At 36.0% G+C, this 24,377-nt stretch overlaps 1 protein-coding gene across 1 annotated transcript in view; it reads right to left on the bottom strand.

Annotated features, from left to right (window-relative positions):
• The window catches only part of LOC150095887 (rap guanine nucleotide exchange factor 2-like), a 455,329-nt gene that overhangs the window by 22,496 nt on the left and 408,456 nt on the right, over positions 1–24,377 (bottom strand). Inside the window, exon 27 of the mRNA XM_090409556.1 lies at positions 17,551–17,814. Coding sequence (XP_090265682.1) covers positions 17,551–17,814 — 264 coding nt within the window. The remainder of the gene's footprint in view (positions 1–17,550; positions 17,815–24,377) is intronic.

Raw genomic sequence — 24,377 nt, 5'->3', positions numbered from 1 at the left:
TTTAGAGGAGTTGAGTGGCCATTTTCTAATTGATACTGTCCTTAAGGTTAAAATAAACAGTAAATATATTTCAGCACATGCAAATCAACTGAGATACAATACTAACAAACCAAATAAAACAGAAGCAAATATGAGTGCGATTAAAACAAATAAAAAAAGTATGCAGCAAAAAAATTATCTGGAATTCAAAGTAAAACACAGCAGGGAGGGAAAGCTTAATGACGAATGTGAGCTGTAAAGAAAAAAGCATTTGGCTGAATAGCCCAACTGATATTCACACTGTTCAGACATACAAAGAGAGCAGCAACGAAGCCAATAAAACAATTGAACAACAAGATTTCCATAAAATTAAAAGCCAAAAAGCAGGTCCTTAAATATGAAAACAACAATAATCAACAATAGCAATGGACAAACACTAGCCACTATAGATGAAATAGCAAAAAGATGGAGAGAGAGAGAGAGAGTACTTTAACAAACTACTAAATTGTGATGAACCTGCTGAGTCTTTTAAATAGAATACTTAACATACTTGTCACCCAGAAATGTTTAGACCTTCACTACATGAAACGGAAGAAAGTATAAAGCAGCTCAAAGACGACAAAGCACCAGGTACTGATGAAATAGTAGCCGAACTCATTAAATATGGGGGAAGTGAATTAACCCACTCATATACATGGAGCTGATAAATTTAATATGGGATAAGAAGAGATACACACAGAATGGAAAGAATCGCTAATCATCCCAGTATATAAAAAGGCAAACAAAAATGAATATGAAAATTACAAACAGATCACTCCTGTCAGCAGGCTACAAAATTTTAACTAATATTATACTAAAATGAATCTTGCCTTATCCTGAAGAAAATATAGATGAATATCAAGCAGCATTCTGCAGAAATGGATTGACAGTTGACCAGATTTTTACACTTAGACAATACTAAAAAAAAGGAATGCAATCTTAGGTCCATATTTTATTTAAAGATTTTCGAAAATCACATGATAGCATTAATAGAGAAACCTTTAGGGAGTATTAGATGGACTAGGAACACCTCATTGAGGTAAGTTTAATCAAAATTTGCACCAGCAACAGCTGTAGCATTGTATTGAATATCATGCATAGTGCATTATCCTTAAGACAGGACTGAAGCAAGGAGATACACTTTCACCCATCCTTTTTAATTTAGCATTAGAAAAATGTATTCAGATGATATGCCTTGTTGGAGAAAATGCTGAAAACATTAAAACAGCATTTAGAAAACTCAAACTACTGTTGAAAAACTAGGATTACAAATCAACCAGGATAAAACTGAATATTTAAAAGAATGCAGAAATCAAAATCAAGGGGTAAAATTAACCAGTTTATCACTGATAATCTGAAATTTAAAAGTGTTACTTGGTACATTGATTACTTGAGATAATATTAGTACAGAAATAAAAGCTAGAATACATGCCTCCAATAGTTATTATTCACTAAATCATTAGCTATCTTCCAAAATTCCAGAAATATACAAGACAATTGTTAGACCTGTTATTTTACATGGAGCACCTGGAGCATAACAGACCAAGATGAAATTGGCAGATTTTTGAAAATAAAATCATCAGAAAAGTCTTTGGAGCTCTAAAAGATAACTGATGAATGGGAAAGACAATCAAGACCTATATGAATTATATATCCCCACTTCTAGCCCATGAAATTAGAGCTTGCAGAATGAGATGGCTTGGACATGTGGAAAGAATTAGTGAGGAGAAAAATGGTTAAACAAACATTCAAGATGAATGCCTGATGGAAAGTGACCTAGAGGTAGACTGCAGCTGTGCTAAGAGAATATTCAAAAAGACTTAGCTGAGATGGGAATCCAAGAATAGAACGAAAGAGCTCAAGACAGAAAAGAATGGAAGAAGGTACATGCAGCAAAGAACCTTAGAGAACCTTCAACAAGCTAAGGAAGAAGTCAAGGGCACTGTTAGTTCCCTAGCACATTCTTGCAATATACAAGCTAATATCCCATCTAACAACATACATGTATTCAGTTCAAGGTACTGTAATATCCAGCAAGCATGTCTTTCATCTACCTGTGTTTTACATCAGCCTTTGTCACATCTGTTACTGCAATATCTCCACCTGGATAATAAGCTCAACTACAACATCCAGTTCAGTCACCTCCCCACCATCAGCATTCATCAACATTACTCAACCATAATTATCCTTCCTTTTACTTGCTGCATACTGAAAGAATTCCTTTGAATTATTATTAGTCCTATTTTATTTTCCCCCTTCCTTCAGATGTCTGATGATATTACTTATTCATTTAATTCCTACTTGATTTATCTTCTCTAGGTGTGGAGTCCATTACCACTTCCTTCAAATGCCACTTGCCCTTTCTCCATGCAGAGTCAACTTCCTTCCACTGCAGTTTCTAATCCCACTGCATGCTTTAAGCAGTTGCCTAAGTATGTCATAATTAACAGCTCTTTATTCCACATAACTGTTCTTAACTGAGAAGTCTATCTGTTTAATCACCCTCACCACTTGGTAGTTAATAATTACTCAACTTCTGCTCACTGAGTTATTTGCTGATGATGCATACTGTCGTGACGTGTTCTCTTGACGTTCGAATCCGCCATCTTGCTAAAAGTCACTTTCATAAAATAAAGGAAAACTAATTGCAAATTAATCACTGATCTATGGGTAGAGAAATTTCTATTATACTGCGCCACTCTATCCTTAGATAAGTCTATATGAATTAGTAGGATTAATTCAAAATTAGTTAGCAGTCTTTTCATTCATTCAGGCCGATGGTTCTATTTTCTTTCTGGGATTCCCGCTAGATCCGAATTTTTGTGAACGGTGCAGTAAAAAGAAATTCAGGCAAACACAATATTTAAATTAACAAACAAAACATTTAATATATGGTTATATAACAATTACATAAATTCCACTTCTAAATATGACAAACCAGTCAAGTTAGCATATCAAGTCAAGTCATTCATATTAATCCAATCTTCCAAACTTTCACATACAAATTCACAGTTTCAGAATCACAAAGTTCCTGTACCCAACTTATTACAATAGAAATTCTTAATTAATCAGTTTCCTTGTATCTCTCAACTACACTCTACGATTGACTCATAACAGGCACTAACCACGGCAGATATCATTTCAATGTCTATATTTTTAACTCTCACCCTCAATGGTAAGCCACAGTTAATGTTAGAAACAGCGCAATGGAACTAATACTTAAATCTTCATACATTGAAATAAACTAATATGACTGTCCTTACCAGAAATAATCTTCAGTACTTCCAATATTTTGTGAGCACACTTTCAAATTGTATTTATCACACTTGCAAAACACTAAATAACTAAAACATTACTAATCGCGCCTCAAAAACTCCAGATAACAACTATAAGGTACATTAAATATTCCTATTTTTCATTCATCAACTAGTTTAACTCCGTACAATTCCTTCTTTCGTCCAGTCCGTCTACAATTACGACTTATAGAAATAAGTCGTAATTGTAGACTGACTGGATTTATTCAGAATTCTTCGTTGAATGTCCAGTTCTCTAATTCTCCGATTACGGCAATAATTTCCTTTTATTACTACGGCTGATTTTGCTTTCAGCCAACTATAAGATTCACTTAAAAAAAAATATCTACTCAACTCCTATCCTTAGGAATCTTTTAATTACTTCTACTTCTTTAGTTTACTTCCTTGCTACCTTATAGTTCCAAAGTTCCGTTCCGACTCCTCTTACTACTACGTATCTATTTTTTCTTCTCCTCTACAAACGCTCCCCTCACACGCGCTCGTTTATTTCCACGCGTCTCTATGACAACCGATAGACGTAAACATTCTCGCGAATGTTACATTAGGCTATATAACTACATTCAGTTATTACATAACGTTAACTTTCATGAAAAGAATAAATAGAATATTTGCATTCCAATAAATGCGTAGTTAAATTACAAATATAAGTTCTTACAATATTGACAAAACAATAAATAAAACAGCTTAATAATATTTAATACAGAATCTATTTACCATTAAAACATTTCTTTGATTAAGCAATTAAATATTTGACATAATTAAGGTAGTTATATGATATTAATTTATAATATATGTTATTTACATCAAATAATATTTACAAATATAGTTCTTGTGACGGAAAGTCATGTTGGATTCTGAATCAAACAACATTCATTCTATTTTCTACATAATTAGAATCCAACAATACCATCCTGGCCTGTAGCAATAGTCATATCCAGAAGCGATATCCAGGAAAAGGAAAGTCACTAGTGGTGTACCTCAGGGGTCTGTTTTAGGGCCATTGCTGTTTAACTTGTATATTAATGATATTGGTGAAGATTTGGATGGAGATATTCAGTTGTTTGTAGATGAAGCAAAGTTGGGAAGAACCATCAGAGTAGAGAAGATGTTGTGGCCTTACAAGAAGACTTGATTAAACTGAGTGATTGGGTTATGGGAATGGGGATATGAGTTCAATGTTGCAAAATGTAAGGTTTTAAAATTTGGAAAACAGAATTTATGCTTGGTGAGGATATATTGTCAGAGATGGAGGAAATAAGAGATCTGGGGGTGATAGTGGATAAGGATTTGAAATTTAGGGGATACATCGCCAAAATTGTGAAGACAACACAAAGACTTCTGGGAATGATGCAGAGAACACTGACTTGTAGAAGTAGGGAGATTCTTGTTCCACTATATAAGGCTTTGATTAGGCCACACATGGACTATTGTACTAAGGTTTGGTCACCTAGTTTTCAGAAGGATGAAGAGATGTTGGAAAGAGTCCAGAGGCAACTGACTAAGGTAGTTTCTACCCTCTGGAATGTCAAGTACGAGGAAAGATTGAGAGTCTGGTGGACAGGAGGAAGAGAGGAGATATGATAGAGACCTACAAGTTAGTAAGGAATTGTTATAGGATCAATGCTGAAGAGGTTCTACAGAAAATAGTGGGAGATTGGGGAGAACCAGAGGTCATCCCGGAAAACTATAAAAAGGTTGCGAGTAGGGGAGTGAGAAGCGGGTTTTTACGTGCAGAGTTGCAAATGATTGGAATGCTTTGCCTGAGAGTGTGGTGTCTGCAGAGAATTTGAGTGTGTTTAAAGCACGGTATAATGAACTGTGTGTATGATAAAAGGGCCTCCCAGATGAGTCTTTGACATGGGGTCTTGGGTAGTAATAATAATAATAGCTGAGCATACATTTGTTCTGTTGGTCTCTATCTCAGGCAGGATGGTCTCAAACGCATGTCACTAACCTCCTGTGAATTACTATTTTTAGTTACAACTCATCTGTTATCATTGGCAATACTCCTCTGCCAATCCTGTTTACTCAATCTTCTCTAAAAATACTACACCCTTTACATTCTATCCCACTCACTATACCATCTCCTATCAACCACTCATACCAATTACTTTTAGTCAAGAAAAATGATTCCATGCTAAAAACTCTTCTTGTTTTGAATTCTTCTGGCATTAGTATAGATAATGCATAATGATTTCCTGGACCCACAACTAGCATTACACTTTGTATTGCCCATTCCATTCTGATTTTGGCTCTCTAGTATACCATATATTTTCCCATTTCCTAAATGACTATCCCAACAACACACCATCCCTGCTACCATATCCCTTCCTCATTGGAAACTAGTTTCTCTGCCCTAACACACACCTCTCTCTCCAGACAACAACAATCTATCCAAATGACTGCATCCTTCCATATTCAAATGCAAGCCCACCTTTCATACAACCCTTGTCTATCTTCACATGCACTCCAAGCATCGACTCAAAACACCTCTTTCAATACATTCTCAGTCATTTGTTATTGCTGCTGTTCTCCGTTCTACATTGTCATATCTAGGCAATACTCTATCTTATCTCTCGTACTTTGCTGTGCATTTCTAAAAATAACTTCAGATTTCTTACTACCTGACTCATGCTACCTCTAAGGTCATTTGTATCAACTATCATCTCATCCACATCTTGCCTTACTTCATTGTTATAGTCACAGTCTCAATTGTTCCCCCAGTAAGTATTCCTCTAGCATTCTTATACCATAAATCACTGAATCTTCATATATCACTCCCCCTCCACAGAACCATTCGTTCCTTGCACACCTCTACATCTTTCATTCTTTGCACACAAAGGGAAATACTCTTATTTCCCTTCATATCTCTTTTACTCCCACACTCTTAGTGCTTTCTCGTTTCCTCACTCTTATTCTTTCATTTCCTTCATCTATCTCATGCAATGTCATTCACTCTCTCAATCTCTTGGCCCTCTCCCACTTCTACTCTAGTTCTTCTCACACCAGCTAATCTTGTCTCAAATCATCTAACTTCTCTATTCGTAATCTTAAACTAAGTCCTCATACCTTCCACCTCTTTACTGACTATCTCTATTCTCCTCTTCAAAACTAAGTCAGTGTTGGGTCAAACTACTGCAGATCTAAAGTCTCATTAGGATGGCCAATGGTAGCCAACCTGATAAGATTTCAGATATGTAACTGTCTGGGAATTAGTAACAGAACTGAACAGACAGCTGAATAGTGAAGTCCTTCTTTAGTACTGTCAGTGGAATAGAAAAGAGAACTTGTACAAGATCATGTGCTGACACTTCCTCTTTCATTTTGCAAGCATCTGGCCCCTTCCAAGTGTCTTCTTCAAGAGAAATTTAGGAGTTTTTGGAATCACTAAAAGTGCATCAGGATATCAGTTGTGGGCCCTCTGCAAACACTAAATCCAATATAAATGCGAATAATGTTTGAATTATGCTAGAATGTACATAGTTGAGGATGAGGAACCTGTGTTTGTGAACATGGTGCTAATAAACTTTGTCTCATTCAATTTGTGTGACATAGCTCCAAACTGATATCCTGATGCACTTTTTGTGATACCCATTCTATGCTTTATGACAACTTTTCCTCTGCCACCATTGTTAGATAACAGAAGAACAGCTGGCATACTCCTCCTCCGCATCTTACTTATTTGTAGCAAATTTGCAGTGAGCTGTTCTTTTATCCCATTAAAAGGTTACCAAGATGCAAATACTCAAATTCTTTTCATTCATATCCTTCAGTGCAAAATCCTAAACATTCCAATGCTCACCTGCAACCACTAATAACTTTCATTATAACAACCACAAAAAGCTGGTTCTATATTACAATCACTTCACCATGGCACATGAAGTCTACAATCACTTTGATCCGTGTATTTCATACCTTCAAGGATTTTTCAGAAATAAGATACATTAAAAAGTGGACTGAAGGTTGATAGCACCATTTTGTAAGCCTTAGGCTCAAGAGCCCTCACATGATAATGTGGCATCTACAAGGCTTCACTAGTAAACAAGCAACTAAACATAGTTAACGTATTGTTAATGTAATCATCCCATTTAAAATGAATCTGTTGGGATCTCATTTTTATTCCTAAATCCAGCTATTCACTTTATAGAAACCAGTGTTTATACACTGATAGTAACTAAACCCATAGTCTATCCATCTATTCATTGGACATCTGATAATGTCCAATGAATGGTTCGTATGGTCACTCAGTTGCTCGGCGACATGCCACACCAGTCCTTGCCAGGTGGTCCTGTTGTATGCTTTTTTGGAGGTGTCAATTCTCAGAAGATCAGTCACTCCAGACACACTATCCACCTCTGTCAATGAGAGAGCCTACTCCTTCCTCTCTTTTTCCACTTTACCTTCTATTACCGTTTTCAGACGTTCTCCTTCCATCTTTTTTGTGTTCAAAGTACTTCAACTTTCTTCTGTCAATATCCTTAAGGAGCCTTAAAGTTCTACCAATCCTTTTTAGCACTCATCCGTTTGTCTGCCTTTCAATATACGATATCCTCAACAGCCTTCTGTAACACCACATCTCAAAAGCCAGCTATCCTTTTCCTACCAGACTTCTTTAGGTTCCAAGTGTCATATCCATCAGTCACTGTTGGAAAAAACAGCTACATCCAGAATCCTCAACTTAGTTCCTGTGGAGAAGACTAATTTAAAATCTGGAAGGATGAATCTGACTGTTGTTTTAGTCATTCCTAATCTTCTTCTGATGTTTTCTGAACAGCAATTCTTCACATTAATAATGGATCCCTGGTTCTTGAACTTGATTTCCTGAATTCTTTATCCATTAAGGTACACTTGTATCTCAGGAGTTTCTTTGTCTGTATTTCCTTTGAGAACCATAATCTTTGTCTTGCTAGGATTGAACTGAAGTCCTCTGTTCTTATTGATCTCATTAACTTTGTCAAGGATTTGTCCTAGTTCTTCCTTGTCATTACAAAGGTGCACTGTATCATCAGTACTTCAGATTACTGATCCATTCCTGTCTTAAGCTCATCCAATGCTACACACATGATGTCCTCAGCATAGATACTAAACAGGTGAGGAGAAAGTAGGCATCCTTGTCTAACTCCCTTGCCAACCTGAAGCCAATCAGTTAATCCAGCACTTGTTTTTACCTGGCTTCTTGCTCACTGTACAAGCTAGCTATCAACCTAATAATGTCTTGGGGAAAACCCATTATTTCCATTACTTCCCACAGTTTTACATGCTGAACGCATATCAAAAGTTTCACTTTTCTCATCACAGCTTCACTTTCCTAGCTTCTCTTTATACTGTCCCTAGGTATGGTCATCACTTTTCACCTAGTCCTGCATCCACAACAGCTTTTTTTATGCAACTCTTGTTTTAATATATTATTCATCCATTTACTATCATTCATCTTAATTTGTAGATTCAGTTAGATATAGCTGCTTTTAGATACCATGCACTGCTAATTCCTCCCTATGCAATTTCTCAAGCCAGGGCACTTCTTCCAACTGCGTTCTCAGCTAATCACCTGTCTTGTAGTTTCCTACATATCTCCTCTTAATCAACTCTCTCACATGATTTATCACCTCCCATGCCCACTGCATTACTCAACCAACTGGAGGTGTAACAGTCAATTCATTTATATAGAGATTCCAGCTCTTAGTAGACTGGCATGCTTGTATCTTAAATCCCTTCCCTCACATGTTGCTTATGATAGCTACCTCTTGGTAACTCTAAATTCCATTTCCCTTGTCTTATATGCTGTCTTTTCTTCTTTTTTATCCATTTATATCCCCATAACTGAAATCATCACTCATAATGATACCCTACTTATATTTGTAAATTTTATCTGTCCATGCAATTCAGTTCTCTTGAGATGACTCATGTTGGAAGCAAAACCAGCTACTTATTTTGTCCTGTTAACCTCCATCTCACACCAAGTCATTTCAAACCCACTGACTGTATTCTTACTTGCACTACCAACACCATGAGATTTCTATTGTGGCTGGATTTAATTCATCTGCAATCTTTCACAATATCCCTCTTTACCCATCATATTCTATTCCTGTCAGGATATTCTCTTCCATCAACCAGTCTCTTCAATCTTTAAAAGGTACCTGTGGCATGACTATAAATAACAAATGACACAATAATCACATTAATTAACTTTAATAAAATGAAAGTACAGACATTTCGTACTAAAAATAACAGTACACCATCAGTGTGTAGAAACAAAAACAAATCAAAGAAATGGGAACACAAGGTACATAGAACAATCAGTTTTCCAACGCCTCAGGATTCTTCAACAGACCGCAGAGTTCCAATCCATTATATTTCTGGTATCTCTGAACCTATCAGTAGAATTTTGAAGTATCACCTTATTTCCATATATCCTATCAACAAATTTTCTCATCTGTTGCCATCTACAAAAGAAACTGTCACCTCTATCATTAGCTGCCGTTTACCAGATACCTTGTGTTAATCTGACATACTTTGGGCAGACAGGCTGTTATGTGGGAAAAAAAAAAATTAATGAACATCAATATTATATTGAATACATGGAACCTCAAAAGTCTGGTCTGGCACAACATAGTATTGACACTAAACACAGTATCCAGTGGGATGAAGCTCCCACTGGATACTGTGTTTAGTGTCACTACTTTCTTCTCCATAGAAACAGTTTTAAATATGAATGTCTTTTCAAAGAAAGTTGTGAAGCCCTTTTACATCGGCCAAATCTGAATCGGAATGATTGTCTCTCTCTCTCCAAAAAAGTCTGGGAGATTCTCGTTTTATGTAACCATCAAAAACAGTTTTAATAATATTATTTATTAATATATTAATTTCTAGCATGCAGCAACAATTTTAAATTGATAACTGGTTGTTGTATGTACCTCGCATTTCCATTTCTTTGATTCGCTTGTTTCTATGCACTGATGATGTACTGTTATTTTCAGTACGAAATATCTGTACTTTCATTTCATTAAAGTTAATTCCTTTGGTTATCATATATTACACGATAACAAAATATTTCCAGTCTCTTCAATGCAAATAATTTTTGTTCCCTTTGTACTTAACAATGCTAAGAACTTATCACATTCAATCTTAATACCCCTGGAATCAGTCAACATGCAGGACAGCCTCTGGCTGACAGGTTTTCAAATAAATCCCAAAACCTGTTCAAATAAGCATCCTGGATAAATTCCTTAACCAAATTCCCATGCGATTGCTTCAGTAATAATTTTTCTTGCTTGACATAACTACAAGAAAAATTATTACTGAAGCAGTAATAATGGTATTTAATAATTAGTAATAAGCAGTAACTGCCTTTCCATTTATATGACCAAATTGGAAAGGTAATTTACCATTCTAATAATAGAAAGATTGGATAATTGAAGCACAATTATATGGTGCTGTACCAGAAGGTTGCTGGCATGCAGTGGCCAGTAAACTGGAGGGTTGTTGTTTTGAAGGTTGGATAAATGAAGATTACTGTAGTCCTGTCTTTCTTAAGTTTATACCTAGTGAGCTATCATTTTTTCTCTCTCTCTTTGTTCTTCTTCCATCACCCTCCTAATCATAGAATTACTATATATGAATATCCTTTCCACCTGTTTCTATTTTTTCTATATCTCATTTCCTTTTTTTATCTCTTACTACTAACTAGGTGCTTTTTCGGTATTGTGAAATACCCATTTCTTAAATTTCTATCATTGTGCCAAATCAGCCCTTTATTTTTTTAAAAATTACTTCTTTACTGCTTTCTCACAGTCACTCAACCCTTTGAAACTATTATTACTGTTGTACAATCTAACATCTCCGTTCATGTTCAATCTTCTGTACATGTTGCTGCCTGCCAAAAGCTCATTTGAATTCCTACTCTTTCATCTGCTTGCTCAATCAACTTATTATTAAGAGTGGCCTCTTAATAATAAAGGCCACATACTATACACACCAGCTACCATACTTATTCTTGAATTCATTCACACTGCTTGCACTCACAACATCCAATGGCAATCCATTCCAATCATGCAGCACCCTCTGAGAGAAAAATCTAGTCCCCACACCCTTCTTAACGGCCTTCATTCTCAGCTTCCAAGGATGCCCTCTCGTCCTTTCCCCACCCTCCATAAATTGAAAATTTTCATCAATTGAAATCCTGTACGACCCTTTAAAAATTTGTAAGTCTCAATCATATCTCCCCTCTTTCTCCTGTTAGTGTCTGTAGTCTACAAATTCTCAATCTGTCTTCATAATCAGTATTCTACAATCCTAATATCATTTTTAACACTTTCCTTTGTACTCTCTCCAATATATCAGAATCACAATGGAAACCAGGAGACCAAAGTGTGCACAATAGTCCAAGTGAGGTCTTATAAAGGCCTTGTAAAGAGGCAAAATGACTTCCTTATCTTTACATATTAATTCGTTTCAGCATTACAATTATCTTTTGAGTTGTATTTGCAATCTTTGCCACATGACCCCTTTACTTCAACTTCTTATCTATTAATACTACAATATCCCTAGCCTCATCAGTTTCTTCTAGCCTAATCCCACCAATATAATACAACATTGGATATCTAATCATGCTGAAGTGAATGACTTTACATTTACTGACACCCATTTTCCCATGCCCACAATTCCAGCCTACTCAAATCATTCTACAAGTACAGTGGTATCTCGCTAATCCAAACCTCTTTAGTCCGAACCTTCCAGTAATCCGAACTGCAGTTTGAAAGAAAAAACAAGTTTTATTTATTACGTATTATTATTTTGTGTACTATTATTTTTAGTTAATAATTATTATTTTACTATTATTATTTATTTTATTATTATTATTACAGTACAATATTTTTTCATACTGTCAATTGTACGGTTATACTGTAGGCCTATTTTGATTTATTGTGCATTCACATTTGCTTTTTTATACTGTAGTACGTACTGTATTGTCAGCATTAAAATGGCTACAGGGTCGAAGCCTACCAAAAGAAAACATAACATTATCATTGTCAGATAAGTGTAAAATAATTCATCATCTAGAAAAGGGTGAAGCGATTTTCTAGATGTCCCCTCTCCTATCTATCCTTCCTAAAAATACTGTACTCTTGACACTCGATACCAGTTAGTAGGTCTGATTCTCATAGCCAGGTCTCACTAATACCTACAATCTCAGATTGCAACATACTGACTAAGGCAACAAATTCTATCCCTTTGTTTCTGATACTCCAAGCATTCGTGTATAGACATAATAATCTACCTGTCTGTTCTTTTGTATTGTCTTGTCTGCAGTCTGCCTGACACTGTTCGACAACTTGCAGATCTCTATTATTCTCTAATGCCTTACACATGTAGACATCTTTGCACATATTTGATGGGTCCAAACTGGACAAACACAAACAAGAAATCGTTCTTTCCTCGTCAACATTTCCATGACAAAGCCCATTCCTGTCATTAACACAGTTATATAACATTGTTGCTCTTACACTCACATTCACACCATTCCTCCCTTTATAATTTAGTTTCCCTGCCTCTGTTAGGTCTCATACCAGTTATTAGTTTTCTAGACTCCTGATACCAAACACATTCAGATGTAGGCCGTCCCTCTTATACAAATCCAATCTTCCCTCAAACTCACTCCACACATATCCAAAAACTCACATCCATTCCTTCTACATAGCCTATGCACTGAATCGTTTGCCATCATAGCCCTTCTTCTTAATTCATTTTTATCATAATGAGGTAAAATACTAATGATGTTCACTTTCTCACCTCTTCCAACAATCCTTTCATGTCCTCTCTCATACTGAACTTATCGCCAGTTAAATTGTTCATACCTACTACAACTACGTTACTTTTCTATTCTGATTTTGAATTGCTTCCTTTATATTCTTAATTTTCGCTCCAGGAAAACTTGATGTTATAACTCGCTCATCTAAAGTATGCTTTATTATAGAGTCACTACTTGCACTCCTCAATGAGTATCTTTTTCATTAACTACATAACATAAAATTGTCTGTGTAAAATTAACACAATGGACTAAGTGCCTCCATTTGTATGCGCACTGACTAATTTAACAAAACTGGTTTCCATAAATTAAGAAACAAAGAGAAAAATTACAATAACTGAAAAACAGTATGATATGAAATTTGAAAGAAACACCTGCAAAAATTATAAATAAATAGTTTAATTCATTCATACTGTTTATAATGGTGTCCAGGAGCTCAGTTGGTAATAACAACCATTTCTCCTGCAAAGCTCTCCTTAGTCCCTCAAGGTTTTGGGGAGAGGAAGGGGGATTGAAAACACTAACACATCTACCTAGAGAATCTTAGACATGTTCAATAGGATTAATGTCAAGAGACCTAGTTAAGCTAGATCGATGAGCATCATTGTCTTGTAGGATAAATGTCTTCTCTATCGCACCCACATATGCAGATGAATATAGGAGTCAATAACCTCATCACTTTAAGTTGCAGCATTCATGGGTTCTGCTAGGAAACATATAGGTCAGTGCATCCACCCAATGAGATGCCTTTCAAACCATCACACTACCTCCACCATAAGTGTCCCTTTCACAAACATTAGAGGAATGATAATGTGTCCCTGGTTCTTTCCCAATCAGAGCATGTAGTATCGCTTTGAAGAGCAAAGCGATACTAAGCGATACTAGGCATGCTCTGGTATCGCTTTGAAGAGCAATTTGAGACTCATCTGTAAACAATACTGACCCACATTAGCCTTAGGACCTGATGCCAGGGAGCCTGGCCTATTTCAAACGTTCCCTCCTGTGGCACGGGGATAAGACAGACAGACCTCCAGTCGCCTAAAATACAAAACACATTCGTGAAGCCTTCTGCACCGATGATGTCAGATCTTAACTGATTCAGATAGCATTCCTGTTCCAGCGAGCAGATAAGAGATATTAGTCACCCACTGTGGGTGTAGCCTATGGCTTTCATAAACAGCATCAAAGACATTACATTAGAAAAAGATGATTTATTAGTCAGTTTGACATCTCTGCCCTCTTCACGAATGTCCCAATGAATGACACAATCCTTCTCCTACAGAACAAATTCCCTCCAGACATCACGGCGCTCTTTGTGCATGAATTACAGTCGGGTTATTTTGTAAGGCAAAATGCCTTCTACTTACAAAAAAGAAGGCACAGCCATGGACTTGCCATTATCTGCCCCCCATTACTAATCCCATGGCCACCAGACATTAGACACATTCCTTAGCCATCTAAACAAACAACACAAATGCATATAATTCACAACTGAAATTGAAAAACACAACATACTTCCGTTTCTGGATATACTTGTTACACGTCTTCCCTCTGGCAATCTTTCCTTCACTGTTTACTGGAAACTGACACATAAACTCCTACCACCACCCAACACAAAAACTAGGTGTCAACACGCTAAAAAACAGGGCGCAGACGATCTGTTCCAACAAACAGGCACTAAAAGATGAATTTAAAATTATCTTTAATACTTTCCAAAAAGACGGATACAGCCAAAACACTATTAACAAAATTCCCTACAAAACCTCAATAAAAAACAAAGACAAACCAGACTACAGTAAAACTATAACCATTCCCTACATTAAAGGAACATCATACAAAATAAACAGAGTACTACGAAAATACAACCTCAAAGCCACCTTTAAATCTCCTGCAAAATTAAAAAGCTTACTCACCTCATCCAAAGACCCATTCCCACTACTAGCCCACCCTGGAGTATATCAGATTTATTGTACTTGCAACATACCATATATAGGAGAAACAAGACGCACAATTACTATCAGACAAAAAGAACATAAACAACACATTAAATATAAGAATTATGGTGAAGCTGGCCTTTCTGATCATGCCCTGAATTCCTTACACAGAATTGACTGGAAAAGCACTAGCGTCTACATCACAATAAAACATGGGATGAACGGAAATTTAAGGAAGCATGTGAGATTATTATCAACCACCCCAATCTGAAATAATGATGGTTTAAAAATCCCAAACATATGGAAGGTACTAATTATAAATTACTAATTATATGAAGAGCCAAAGGCTTCAACTCTTCAACTGAGTTTCTTATCCGGCTATGAAACAATATGGAATGCATATCCCTTAACTTAAATATGGAAGGTATATATTCGACGCATGGAATGTTCCTCACTAAGAACAACTATAAACAGGACTGTAGAAAATCCAGTATCTTAAAAGCAAAAATAAGAATTGTAATACTAAAAATAGGACATCATTGTTTCTGAAAGAAAACCATCTGAAAGAATGTTTATTCCTGTCATTGTAAATAGAATTTAGCCTGATGTAATTTTTTTCCCACTAGAGGTCATGCCAGTAGAATAACATGTGATCAAATCATTGTTTCTTTAGCTTACAGTTAATAATGTAACTCAGCTTGTCTTGTATATTGATGTATGCTCCAGATGATGATCTTGATGCGAAGATCAAAACGTCGGGATAATAAATAATTTTTTTTTAACACAGTTGTAAATTCCATAAATTTTTAAAATGAATGCTGATCACCGTGTAACTCTAAAAGAAAGGATAGGCTATGGCTGTCCTTCCTTGTATCTCCAGGATGCTGTTTGTGACTGGTGGAAGGTTCTACAGTCTGAATAGGGCCATACTTATGTACAGGCACACAAGGCTCTAGCTGCTGCCCCCCCCCTGCCGCCGCCATGAAAAATTAGGGCCAATTAAGGTACCAAACAATGAGGGAGGGACCCCGGAACACTAACTTCGGGCTCTGTCCAACTCGGGTAAAGTGCAAGTACAGCCATGTCTGTGAACCAACTACAGGATGACTCACGTGGCTACCTTTGCCTGACTTTGGCTGGTCTCTAGTCTTACGATGGCAAACCATCATAAGACTAGAGTGAATTCACCTGAATTCACTGCAGCCACATCCATGAATTTTGCTATTCACAAAATGTCATGTTCTCACTCTAGACATGAAATGGAAAACCACCACTCCAAAACACCCATATTTATTATGCTGTAGCTCATTTGCATATGCTGCTGATAGCACCACTCATTTGTATACAATAATCAGACTAAGTATCACTTTTTACATAATGTATCTAACTTTCATATGCCCCCACCACAAGGTATTGTGCTCCTCTTTGATCCTCAATTTATGGAAACCAGTGTATATATAAAAATGCACATTAACTCAAAGTACTATGAATGAAAACTATATTATAAACTAAATCTAACAGAATTTTCAACTTAATAGTAGCAACTTGAAGCATTAACAAAAGCTTTCAAGTAAAGAACTAAGGATTAATTTGCACAAATTATCAAACTCTGCTATGACTATAAACCTAATTTATTTTTCAACCAACTCAGTTTCTTGGTGGCATACCAAGGGAATTCAAAGATAAAAAGGATTGATTTCCACATACATTCCAATAAGGTACTCATATGTGCTAAAATACATAACGGTAACTGTAATTTTCACGGCATTGAAGACAGCTAGAAACTTTTCATTTTTTAGATAAAGCCTGTGTGTGTGTGTGTGTGGCTTTCACGTTCATTTCCAAAATGTGCATATGTCAACTGGCCCAGAGAGTAACATGTTTCTATCACTTTTTTTGCAAACATCGAAAGAAAGACAAAGAAAGAATTAATAATAATAATAAAAATGTTTGTTCGAAAGTTGCTTTCCTTTCAATAAAACCATATATGATACCAAACAAAATTCTCTGTGTAGAAATCAGGTGATATATACAAATTTCATAGATCATATTTATCTAGAAATATGTGGAAGATATACAATGAAAGTACACCAATATAAACACGTTCACCACATTAATGAATTCATAGACCCAAAAAGGGCTTGTCACAATGCTAATAACTGATGGAATAAGATGAAAATAAATTTTAAACTAAGTCTGAAAAATAAATAACTTGTAATCGCAAAATAGTAATACATAACCTGAATTCTTACTGAAAAATATAAGTAACTGATAAGACACAATATGAAATTCATACTAATAACATACATTATCAGTAACTGATAAAGATGTGAGAACAAAGCATATTTCAAGTATTTTCAGAGGATCAAGGTTGTGCAATGCTATTATTAAAGTTATATATAATGAGATTAAAGTGTAGATAAACATTAGGTCATATGCAGTTCTGTTAATCACATAATGACATGCATCTAAAAATCACCTGAGGTCAGAGATTTGCGGAGAGGTAAATTAAGGCTTGTGACACTAGAGCTTTCCACACATAAATCTACTGGAAGCATGGAGGGATTGGAAGTATCACTATTTGATCTTCCATGACAGTGTCTGGTGTCTTGAAAACGGCGAACAGTATTGGGAGAAGGAGATGGAGAAAGTGAATGTGGATGTCTAGCTGGTTGATGTGGTCGAACCTTAGTCTGGTCAGCCAAAGAAAGCAGCTTACGAACTGCCTGTGGAGAATCTGCACCTGAATAATTTAAATTTCATAATATACTTACTGGACAAGGAAAGAAAAAAATTTGGATTTAAGGGTCAAATGCATTTACAGACCAAAATTTTTCTGTTTCAGGTATAATCACAAAATGAAATAAATATATTTTCACTGAACCGTTTGTATTGAAATTACAAGATTCTCTGGGTGAACTAAAATATCAGAAGTGAAGTTTTACATCATGGACCTTTCCACTTCAACACATTTGATAACAGCTAAGAAATGTAATGGTGGTAGTTCTAGTAGTGTATGCATTAAAGCCATACTGCAGAATTGTTTACTTCAAAATAAAATCTGTGAGAGCACAACATTCATCAACAATCAAATATTATTCTGATGCCACTTTGTAGTATTAGTAGTAATAATAATAAAAGCAATTTTAAGCACCAAAGACAGGGGATAAAAAAAGTTACCTACACACACACACAGCAGCAGCATACACTGAACTGTGCAATAAAAGGGTATCATCTAAAATCCACCCTGAAGTTACGATTGCAAAAAAAGACTAAATAAAGGTCTGCGATTGCAATTTTTAAAATCTTCAGTAATTTGAAGTCCCTACTATACAATATTCCTATTATTCATACAAACGTTTATATAATTTGCATCAATACATAAAGTAAGAAAGTGCTTAATTTAGTAACTGCACCAGACCAAATTTGAATTCAACTTAGCAAATATGATAAAGGAACATCAATTTAAGTTCTATACATTTTATAATCACTGACTGCTAAATGTATCCACATAATGTTATAAGTCACAGGGAAAAAATTTCATGATTGCAGTTTCCAATATTGATGGGGAAGATTAAAAATGGATGCCATCAAGAATTATTAATCTGAGTGAACTGTTAAAACAATATATTTTCATTTCTGTGATAAAATAGCATCAACAATTTACAACATACCTTTTGTTATTGTAGATCACATAATAAATAAAATATCTTCCATCGTATTTCATTCTCCAAGTAATCAGTATATTTTAGTAATTCTTAGGGATATTGCAGATTGCTAGATCTATGCCTTTTAGCGTGCATTATACGTTTTTTTAATGCAACTTCCACCCATTAAAAGGTTCTTATAGTACTTTAATATTGGTAAGGTGAGTGGGTTAAAGGAGAACCATGCCTTAGAGAATGACCAAACCAACTTTTTAAAACCACTTCAGACCTCCAGTAAGGTGGTGTCGTGATGAGTGATGCAAGGGATGAAGGGCAACAAAAACACGTCACCATCTTGTATTCCTAACATACATTATACGTATGTAATTTTTGTATTCAAGTTGTGAATATTTTAGAGTCAATAAAACAGTTTCTTCTGAGAGAAAAAGAAATTCTAATTATTTGCAACAAAGATCAACTGACTCGGCAATTAGCTGAAAAACAGTTAAAAGTTCAAGCAATAAAACTGAGCCTATAAATCATTCTTCTACTGATGTAGCAATATGTGTACTTCTAACAAACACTACCATGCGACTAAGCAGATATATTTAAGCTAGATAAAATAAAGATATGAATAATGTAAAAGAATCCATACTGATCTGTAAAATGAATGATTAATCACATGAACTCATGCTTTTCAAAATACCATACTCATTTTTAAAACTTGACAGTGACACAATCGGTTCTTATAGTGATAAGAATGTAATTTGTGACAGTGTATAATGCAATGATCACGGCACACTCAGAAGTTGGGTTGATATCAGAAAAAGAGGAGATATGAGAGAAACATTTAAGTTGCTTAAAGGATTTTATAGGATAGATGCAAGGGAAATGTTTCAGCACTTGGCTAGAGAGACCACAACAACAGGTCATCTCTAGAAGTTGAATAAAGATATGTATGAATAAAGATTTTTTGCTTGGAGAGTGGTGAATGAGTAGAATGGGTTGCCAGAGTCAGATGCGAGTGATTTGTTAATGGGTTCAAGAGGTATGATAGATTGTGTGGATAGATTGTGCCTTTTGTGATGAGTCTTTGGACATCATGGAGGTGTCCGTATAATAATTGTCTTGGATAAGGATATCTAGGAAACGTGTAACTGCTAGAGAGGACAAACAGGAACAAGTAATTAATATTGTTTCAGGTCTGAAACAATATTAATTACTTGTCCTTAGGTATAAGGACAATATTAATTAATATTGTCCTTAGGGAGTCCAAACACTCATCGTGGGAGGGCATCCACTCCACAACTCAATCCACCAAATTCAACTAACTGCAACCACACCAATGCCATCTACTGCCGACCACCACCACCAGCGTTTCCACAGACAATCACAAACTTCCATGCCCACGACAGGATTTGAACCCACAGCCTTTTGGCTAGAGAGCAGATACGCTAACCACTTGCCCAACCAGGTCGGCATAACATAAGATTGCAGTGACTTAGAGCAGGAGATGTGACAGACCAATCTTCTGCTAAGAGGAGCTTATCAAATAAGCAGAGCAATACAAGGCAAAGGGAAGCTGTACAAGGGTTGTGATCAAAGGAGTGAGAAGTAGATTCTTTTCATGAAAGATAGTGGGGCAAGCACAAAATACCTTACCAGGTTGAGTATTGAGTATACACGGAGAGAATTCAAAGTGAAGAATAACATGTATTGTTGTATGGAGAATGAAATCACCACCAACCCCATGGAGGCTTTGATAATTATATTATATTAAAAATTAATTTAGATCAGGATAAATATGGTGACACTTTCATAAAATTGAATTGTAAAATCCTTATATATATATATATATATTCCCCCACCCCTTTATGGAAGTGTTATGATGACTACTTTTTCAACCTATTCATTTCATGCCTGCTTAATATGTTAAAAAGATTTCTGGTAAATATTTGTTATATGTGATGTTTGTGTGTTTAAGATATAAATAATTTTCAAAAATCATCTAAAGATGGGACCTTGAACAACCTTGAGCATCTCTAACAAGCATATGATTCCCAAGGCTTTTCTTTGTTTTTGCTTTGTCTTTTTTCTCTTTCTATCAAGTATAATTATTATTTTTTTTTTTGTTCAGCCAATTTTATAATTTTAAATAAATAAATAAATATATGAGCCTCCGTAGCTCAGTCAATACAGACAAAGCCCTTTGGTTAGAAAGACCTGGGTTCGATTCCTGTCCATGATGTGAGGAACCTTCATCTGGTCTGTTTTGACTAAAGGTGAGTTAACTGGTCTCATACGGAGGTGGAGGGTGTTTTCTCCTGGTAACTTGGATTTTTTCAACCCTCAAAACAGGCAAACTGTCCCGACTACAGTCATAAATACTTGCAGCAAGGAAGGCAACAGGAAACCACCTTGCTACATAATTATCTCCCTAGTATGGTGACATATTGCTATACCACCAAACAGCATATTGCTATTTAACTATATTATATATATACTATGGGGGCTATGCCCCCCCCCTGAGTTACGGACTGGTAGGCCGGTTCTCCTTGAATTCTGATGACTCGAAAGGGAGGGGGTTCCACCCCTGCTGGAGCCCAACCCAAACGATGTCCAGACTAGTAGGCCGGTTCTCCTTGAATTCTGATGACTCGAAAGGGGGTTTCAACACCCAACTTCCCGAGTTCCAGGCTGGTAGGCCAGTTGTTCTCCTTGAATGCAATGCTGATGACTCGAATTTTGAAGACTCAACACTCAGGGTAGCACCTGAGTTTCAAAACGTTTCAAAAAAAGTGACATAAAAAGGCTTATCATTTTTTATATATATATATATAGTTAAAATTATAAAATGGCCGAACAAAAAAAATTATCAGAAGAAAATTATATCCTTGTTTCATTTCCCAAGAGGTAAATAGTCAGATGATGAAAATCTACTTAAGTGGTATATAATTTTCAGGGTGGAGGTCTGGTACAACCACCAGACTGCTGCTCTGAAAATCATGCAATACACCTCCATACCAAAGATATAAAATAGAAAAAGCTCCATGCTCCATCAGGAAATTTCCATTACCAAAGTATTCAAACCTTAGCCCATAGTATTAACTTGCCATTAAAAATAAAATAAAAAGCTGAAGTGAATTAACTATGCCTCTTCAAACTGAAGATTATCAGAAAGATTTTAAATCACTAGAATTTCAGAAGGATAATTAATAATACTAGATTATCCATAGCCTCTATTTTTTTTTTATTTTTTTGGAAAATTATTCTAGAATTACAGAGATGATTCTCTCATTTCTTAAATTATTCAAGTCACGGGTTTCCATTCTATGGTATGTCACCCATACTAACTGGCTGAAGGAAAAAACCCAAGTCTCATGGTACATATGACAGAATCAGAAAGTGGGGTAATCAAAAGGAGCAGATGTACTATGAAAGAAGAATACAAAACAGAAAGACAGATAAAGAAACAGGCTGGAGATAATCCTACATACAATCAGAAAACATTGTTAATAAAAGTTTATTTCTCTTAGTTAAGATTTAATGTTTTAATGGCAAAATTTAATTAGACAAACCAGACTGTACTGAATACACTATCTTGCTTTTAAGATATATAAATGACTTTCAAAAAGCATCGAAAAGATAGAATCTTGAACAACCTTGAGCTGCTCTAACAAAAATTATTAATATTTGCAGCAAGGAAAGCAACGGGAAACCACCTCACTTCATAATTATCTCCCTAGTATGGTGGCGTATCGCTACACCCACCAGCCAAGGCTGAAGGGAAACACAGAAAAAAAAGTAAATATGTTAAAGATAACAAGCTATTTTAAACCTGGTTTTTACTCCATTTCCCAAGTAAGTAAACAGAAAATATAAGTCAAGTTTGCGCCTGTACATAATGCAAGTCTAAGTGACCCGTAAAGTAGTACAAGTCAAGGCAACTCGTGGTAAAGTTGGAATAAGCTCTGATCACTATTCTTAATATTTACCCTCAATGCATAGCCCATCTCCTTGAGGAGATGTATGATGCTATGCATTAAAGGCAAGGAGCCACTACCCAGACCGGTTTCGACTTTTATTGAGGTCTCATCAGTGGGAGCACTTGGGAAATGGTAAAAACCAGGTTTAAAATAGCTTGCTATCTTTAACATATATTATACCCAAGATAAAAAACTTTCTACATCTATCTCTCATTCTGAGATTTTTTATTTAATAAGATCAAAGCACCTTTTGGTAACTTGTTTTGGTAAAATACTTATAAGCTCTGTATTACTTAACCTTGGTATTTCTAAGCCTGGCTCCCACTGATGAGACCTCAATAAAGGTCAAAACCGGTCTGGGTAGTGGTCCCTTGCCTTTAATGCATAGCATCATACATCTTCTCAAGGAGATAGGCTTTGCATAAAGGGTAAATATTAAGAATAGTGATCAGAGCTTATCCAACTTTACCACGAGTTGCCTAGACTTGTACTACTTTACAGGTCACTTAGACATGCATTACACGCAGGTGCAAACTTGACTTATATTTGTCTGTTTGCTTACTTGGGAAATGGAGTAAAAACCAGGTTTAAAATAGCTTGGTATCTTTAACATGTATTATACCCAAGGTAAAAAACTTTCCACACACACACACACACACAAGGGGGGCTATGCCCCCATGGCACCTACAGCACCCAACCCCCCCATGTTCCAGACTGGTAAGCCTATTCTCCTTGATTTCTGATGACTTGAATTTTGAAGACTCGACACTCAGGGTAGCCCCTGAGTGTCGAGTCTTCAAAAGGGAGGCTCTACCTGCTGGTGTTGCTACACATCCAAAAAGTGTAAGTGCACGATATCGTATTGGATGACCAGCGAGTCAAAGTGCATGGAATTGCTGAGGCTGTAGGCATTTCAAAACATGTAGGATATATTTTGCATGAAGAATTGCAAATGAAAAAGCTTTGTACAAGATGGGTGCAACACTTGCTCACAGTAGATCAAAAACACACTTGCATGAAAATCTCTGAACAGTGCTTGGAGCGTTTTAACAAGAATAAAACTGATTTTGTGCATCGATTTATTACTATGGATGAGACTTGGATTCACCATTACACACCAGAATTCAAACAGCCGTCAAAACAGTGGACAGAAGCTGGTTGTTCAGCACTAAAGAAGACAAAGTTGGTTCCATTAGCAGGAAAGGTCATGGCATCAGTGTTTTGGGATGCTAAAGGCATTTTGTTTATTAATTATCATGAAAATGGTAAAACAATAACCAAGGAATATTATTCCGATCTTATAACCAGACTAGACGAAAAAATTAGTGAGAAAAGACCCGGATTGCAGAAGGAAAAAATCTTTCATCAGGACAATGAACCTGTCCACAAAGGTGTTTTGGCAATGGGAAAATTAAGGGATCGGCACTATGAATTGCTGGAACACCCCCCCCACCCCTATTCTCCAGATTTGGCTCCCTCTGACTTCTATCTCTTCCCCAAACTAAAACTCTTCCTCGCTGGTCAGCGCTTTTCTTCGAATCAAGAGGTGAGTGCAGCTGCAGCTGTAGAGGGGTATTTTGCGGATCTTACTGAGAACCACTAAAGGGACAGGATAATAGCGCCGGAGCATCGCTGGAATAAATATATTAGTCTTAAGGGAGATTATGTTGAAA

Source organism: Typopeltis vanoorti, chromosome 19 (genome assembly GCF_054136105.1).
Source record: "Typopeltis vanoorti isolate ZY-2024b chromosome 19, IOZ_Tvanoo_1.0, whole genome shotgun sequence".
NCBI classification, from domain to species: Eukaryota; Metazoa; Arthropoda; class Arachnida; order Uropygi; family Thelyphonidae; genus Typopeltis; species Typopeltis vanoorti.
Note: the sequence above shows the minus strand (reverse complement) of the source record. Positions and strands in the feature narration are given on the sequence as shown.